The following is a 6000-nucleotide window of genomic DNA, read 5'->3' as shown; positions in this document are numbered from 1 at the left end:
GGTGGCAACCAAAAATGTCTTTTCACATTGCTACGTGTCCCCTGTCGGGGAGAGGGGAATTGTCTCTGTTTGAGCGCCACTGAAATAGACAAATCCAGCAGTGGTTAATAAAAAATCCTTGAATATAATCTCCATATCTCTCCAATCATCTATCATTTTCAGTATTCCTTCCATTTTCTGATCTGTTTGACAAAGTTTCCGTGGTGGCAGTCTATCTTCAATTTCTTTCTTTAACGTGACAGTTTCTCTTTCAATGAGGTTGCAGTGGCTGTGGCAAGGATCAATAACAGAGGGAAGAAAAGGAAGGATACAATGGCAGCAGAGACTAAAAGACAGCTTGACTCATGGTGATTTGGATTGTCAGAGCAAACAAAAACAGACCCTGAATCCTGAATCCTTGATGCCAAAGGGTTCTTCCCAGCTAAAGCCGAATCTACATCATAATGATACAATAAATTAAAAAGGGATATATTTGGCTAGTCAATTCTCTGGGTTTCAGAAAGTCAAGGAGCCCAATGGCTTGATGGTATTTCCATTCATTTGATTCATTTATTTGAAGAAACAATATGAAAATAAATACGAATTTAAAATGTAAAAGTGCATGTTGAAGTAACTGTAGGTAAGGGAATCTATATAAATGAATGCTTTGAATATGGAAGATTATTTGGGGGGTAATGACTGAAGTTAATTAGACAGGAAATTGTTTTTATGAAGGGTAAGTCAAATATAAATACTGCTGGCAATTTGCTTCTTACTAACTTACAACTTTTTTGGTTTTTTTCCTCATGCTTTTTTTCCTTCTTAACTCTCCAAATTGTTGAGGTGGCATCAATGAGGCTAATTATACAAAATAACTCTTTTAAATGCTGGGATCTAATATTGACAAATTTATCATATAATTAACATTATTATTACTGGAGAAGATACCATAAATCTAAAATCCAAAATATGAAATTTGAAGATGCATTTATCATTTGATTTCTATAGATTGAGCCATTTTTAGAAAATCTCATTGGAAAACTACAGCAAATAGTGTAAGAAAAATATAAAGGATAAAAATAACTAGTTACATGTGAATCAGTATAATCCTAATTCTATATTTATTTAGATGACCAAATAAAAAATCTCTATGTGGCAAGATTCTATATAATGCCACCACTTAGATAATAGTTCCTGACATGATTATTATGGTCTGGAATTAGATGGTGAGAGGTGGTATGGCAACAGCCACCTACATCCTTCTGTCAGATTCTGTGAGCTCATTTGTCCTCTATTTAGTTAGCCACTACATTTCTGTCACAAAGATTACTATAATTCTACTGATAAGGGAATTTTGAAGTTAAATAACGTTAGGGAGAATTGACAATTTGAGGAATATGGAATATGTAATTATTTCAGTAATAGTTTTTAAAATATCTTTTTTTCCCCTTTCACGGGGTCATAGGATAATTGCTGACAACCTCACTTGATTATAATTTGAATATCATCCTTTAGCAGGCATTGGATAGAAGGTCCTATTCTCTAGGGACTGACCGAGAAATCACTGGTGCTGCGTGAGTATGTTAATCCTCTTTAGGATTCCAAATAAATAAAACAGCATTCCTTTCTGCTGACAAAGTCAGGAGTTCATTTACTATAAGTTAACATTTCATACAGGGGTTGAAATAGAATGTCCTAAACTTCTATTTTTTAATCTTAAAATTCACCTGACTTTAATAAACTTGCTGCAACTAAATCGTCCATTATTTAATTTGATGAAACCTCAACTTCAAAATGACGTTGGTTTCTTAAACAGGTTTATGTTTTAGGTAGGATATTCTGTTGAAATAAAAGGCTATTTAGGAGAAAATCAGATTGGTTTTAACATTTCGCATATAGGCTCATAAGTGCACTAAATCCTTATAGGCCTTGATATCCCCCAACGAATGCAATGGACACACTGAGGAGGGGTGAAATGTCCATTTTCATGGCTGTCTCTGGCTAGATTTAGTGAAAGTCCTGTAGGTTTTGCCTGTAAACCATATAGAACAGGGATGTATAAAATAATGGCATAACAAGAAGAAAAATGGTGTGACCTAGTTGGAGTTTTTGTTTGCTTGCTTTCTTTTCATGGTGGGAAAAAGAAAGGCAAAAAATAAGCATTTATTACATTGCAATCATCTAAATAGGACTGTAAAATAATAAAATATGCTTAACACTCTGGAGACAATTTCTGCATCCTTCTTTGATTTTCTTTCTTTATGTCCCCATTGTATAGTGCCTATTTCTTTATGTTTAAGTCTCCATGTTTACCTTGTGACTGTGGCTTTTCCTTCTCTTAAGGACACATGAGAACAACAACAACAAAAGAAACAAAAAAGGAACAAGGTTATTCCTCTTGTGCAGAGACTGATAAAATTGTAGATTCAGAAGCCCTTCTTCAAGAGAGTATGAGAAAGAGTATATAGTTTCGTAAATCTAGAATCCCAACATGTTTCTTTCATTGTCTCATTGCTCCTAATACTGGCAGTTTATAAGGTGCAATTTTTGCAAACTGGAGCCTAGGCCTGATGAGTGTGTCACTGCTGGGCTCCTGAATTGCACGTTTTGTAATCAGACTATAAAGTGCAGTGGCAGAGATTTTAAAACTAGGAGCTCTGTTATCCCTTTTATTCTTCTCAAGCTCCCCTTGCCCACCTTCTATCTTTGTCCAAGATGTTTTACCTTGTAGCGCCTATGTTCTTATAATGACACATGAGAAGGTGTTTAAAGGTCTTCTTGAAGGTGGCATTACAAAGTGCATAGCAGGCAGGGTTGATAGTGCTGTTGATGTAACAAAGCCAGTAACCGATTGTCCACACAGTGTTGGGGATGCAAGGTGCACAAAAGGTGTTAATGAGCACCATGACATTGTATGGGGCCCAAGTGATGATGAAAGCCAACAGAATAGCCAAGATTGTCCTGGTGACTTTCTTTTCTCGGGAAGGAGGAGGCTTCTTTTTTGCAGGCTGCTTAGTCATCTTCACAATCTTGCGGGCTACAATGTTCTGCTTTTCATCTCCATTCTGACCTGAAGACCCCACTACCTCCACGGTGGTATTAGTTGGGGTACATGAGTCACTTTTGGGAGTCTTGGTGCCAATTTTGATGCATGTTTGCTTAGAGTTCTCATCTTTGGAATGGCCCAGGGAAGTGGAAACTGTGTTTTCATCCTGAGTTATTTCGTCATCTCTCATATTAGAGGCAACAGCACTGACTGAGGTGGAGTCATTGGAGCTCTCTTTCTCCTCTCCCTGAACACAGTTTTCAGTCACAGGATCTCTGGGGGCTTTGCCATTCTGGATTTTGTTGTGCTCCAGGCCATCGTCACTGCTGGGCATGTTGTTATTGTTTGGCTTCACTATCCTTCCTTGTACCAGACTTGGAGAAACGGGGTCTTGGTTGGCCACAGGCTCCTTCTTTTCCTTCTTTATCCTGCTCTTGCTGGCTCGGGATATGTGCCAGTATAGCACAGTCATGATGATCACTGGCAAATAGAATGCTGCAATGGCCGTACCAAAGGTGACAGCAGCATTGGAAAAAAACTGAATGTAGCACTCCCCATCCTTCACAGTTCTCACCCCTACAATGAACTGCCAGAATAGAATGGCTGGAGCCCAGAGGATGAAAGAGAGGACCCAGGCAGCTGCAATCATCATACCTGCCATTTTTGTGGTCCGCTTGACTGGGTAGGTCAGAGGTTTTGTGACACAGAAGTACCTGTCAAAGCTGATGATGAGCAGATTCATAACTGAGGCATTGCTGACCACATAGTCCAGGGCTAGCCAAAGGTCACACACCACAGGTCCCAAAGGCCAGTAACCTATCACAGTGTAGAGGGTGTACAAGTTCATGGAGAAAACACCTATGATAAGGTCAGCACAGGCCAAGCTGAACAAAAAGTAATTGTTGACGGTCTGGAGGTGGCGGTTGACTTTAATGGAAACCATGACTAGAATGTTCCCGATAATGGTCACCAAACTGAGGGATCCAGCCACCAGGACAATAAACACCACTTCAAATGTCTTATAAGGACTGGTAAGAGCCAGGCTATTGTTAGAGGAGTTTGTTGAGTTATTCATTTTGTGTTCTCTAATCAGTAGCCAAGTAGCAAGTAAACATTTAAACCTGCAAGGAAATAGAATAAAATTAACAAACATAATATAAACATTGCTTTAAAATACATAATGTTGTTTCCCTTTAAACCACATTATTTTCTCCCAATTCCCTTTCTCCTGCATGATTGTTGTGTCTACCTGCCTCAGTTCCCCATATAAAAAGCAAGACCTTTAAATGGAGGATTCAAAAGGACCTTTCAGGCTGGCAATGAACTTGAAGTCCAATAATGTTTTGAATATGTCCTTATCCACATATGAGTATCTGTCTATCTAGTGGTCTACTATATATCTCATCAATCAATGAAACTTAGCATAATACTGATAAATTGAATTAAATAAACCAAAATTACAAGCAACACTTTCTAAAACATCAAGAGATTCCTGGAATAGACATAAAAATTAGTAAACTAGTGAGAGGACACAATTATAGAAGAAAGCATAGAATGTATAATATTGAATATGTGACTTTTATAGTTAACAGTGCCTTTCCTCATGGAAACTCTAAGCCTTTTTCACAATAATACTGAGGATGGTGAAAATAAAGATAATGTAATAATAATTTATTAGCCAAGATACTCTCCCTAGATGAGAATTATTTTCCTCTGGCCTCTATTTTATTTTATACTTGTAATCAGTATTACATAGTCAGCATTTCCGATATTCCATATCTTACAAAAGAATATTTGCTTATTAAATGCATATTGAACTGAATAAGCCAAAATTATGCATAAAACTTTCCAAAGCATAAAGAAATTTCTGGAATAGACATACAAATCAATACATCAATAAGAAGACAAAATTTTGGGAGAAAGTACCACTTTTCTGAATGTTTTATTTTTCAAACTACTATCAAATCTATTATCTTACTATTCTTTCTGGCAAACTTTTATTTTGTAGAAGGAACTAAGGCTCAGAAAGGTGAAATCCCTGTTTGTTCAATCATTCATTCTTTCACTTTGAGCTCACATATCTGTTGAGCAGCTTCTCTTAATTAGGTGTTCTGGACATTCAATGACGATTAAAACAAGGTCTCTGCCTGGTGGCAGACATGGGTTGATAAAGAAGCAATTATTAAACCTGAGTGCATTTCTTGTTTCCCTATCCTGTTGTGTGTAGGTAAATACATAATCATCATTTTTGAGATAATATTATTGAAGTCTGATGACAATTGAGTGATCTTTCATAAGGGAAAATGAATATTGGGGATTTAGAAAAGAAAGTTAAGACTTCATCAAAGAGATATGACACATTTCTGGAGAAACAGCATCTGAAGGAGAAACTAGCCCAAGTTTCACCTCTTTTTGAAAAAATTGTTGTGAGCTGTCAGAAAATAACCATTGTTGAGAAATTACAATTTCAGAATATTGATTAGTTTGGATGCTATTAATTACAAGGTAATGGGCAGTGGTTTGCCCTTGAAATCCATGTAGAAAATAATTTGGTAAGCAACTTCATAACACAAATAACATTTAAACAAATAATTTATTCTACTTTGGAAAGTCAGTTGTTTTCCAGTACTTTATTTGACAAAACCCAAATAATGAGATTAGGCCTTAATAAAAGAAGACCCAAAATTCAGAACACAGAAAGGAAAATATATGTAACTATTGCATATTCCTTTTTTTGCATAGAGCAAAAAAGTCAAAATAACAATTGAGAAACAATATTTCTAAATTGCACAATAGAAAATTATCCATTGTCTTTAATATAATACAGTTTTGGCAAAAACGGAAAGATGAAAGATGAGTAATCTAAAACATTGATGTAGTAGTTCAATCAAAGAAAAATTAAACATTAATGACTTTTAAACATATGAAATGATACTCAACCCCACAGTTTAAAGATGCAAATCCAAACTGTGAAA

At 36.1% G+C, this 6000-nt stretch overlaps 1 protein-coding gene across 4 annotated transcripts in view; it reads right to left on the bottom strand.

Annotated features, from left to right (window-relative positions):
* Positions 1-248: 248 nt before the first annotated feature.
* CHRM2 (cholinergic receptor muscarinic 2) overlaps positions 249-6000 on the bottom strand; it is a 157304-nt gene continuing 151552 nt past the window's right edge. For all 4 annotated transcript variants that reach the window (XM_005550871.5, XM_005550869.5, XM_005550872.5 and 1 more), the window contains one exon: positions 249-4146. In XM_005550871.5, coding sequence (XP_005550928.1) covers positions 2700-4100 — 1401 coding nt within the window. In that variant the 5' untranslated portion in view covers positions 4101-4146 and the 3' untranslated portion in view covers positions 249-2699. The remainder of the gene's footprint in view (positions 4147-6000) is intronic.

Source organism: Macaca fascicularis, chromosome 3 (genome assembly GCF_037993035.2).
Source record: "Macaca fascicularis isolate 582-1 chromosome 3, T2T-MFA8v1.1".
NCBI lineage: Eukaryota > Metazoa > Chordata > Mammalia > Primates > Cercopithecidae > Macaca > Macaca fascicularis.
The sequence above is the reverse complement of the archived record's forward strand: the minus strand, read 5'-3'. Positions and strand labels throughout refer to the sequence as shown.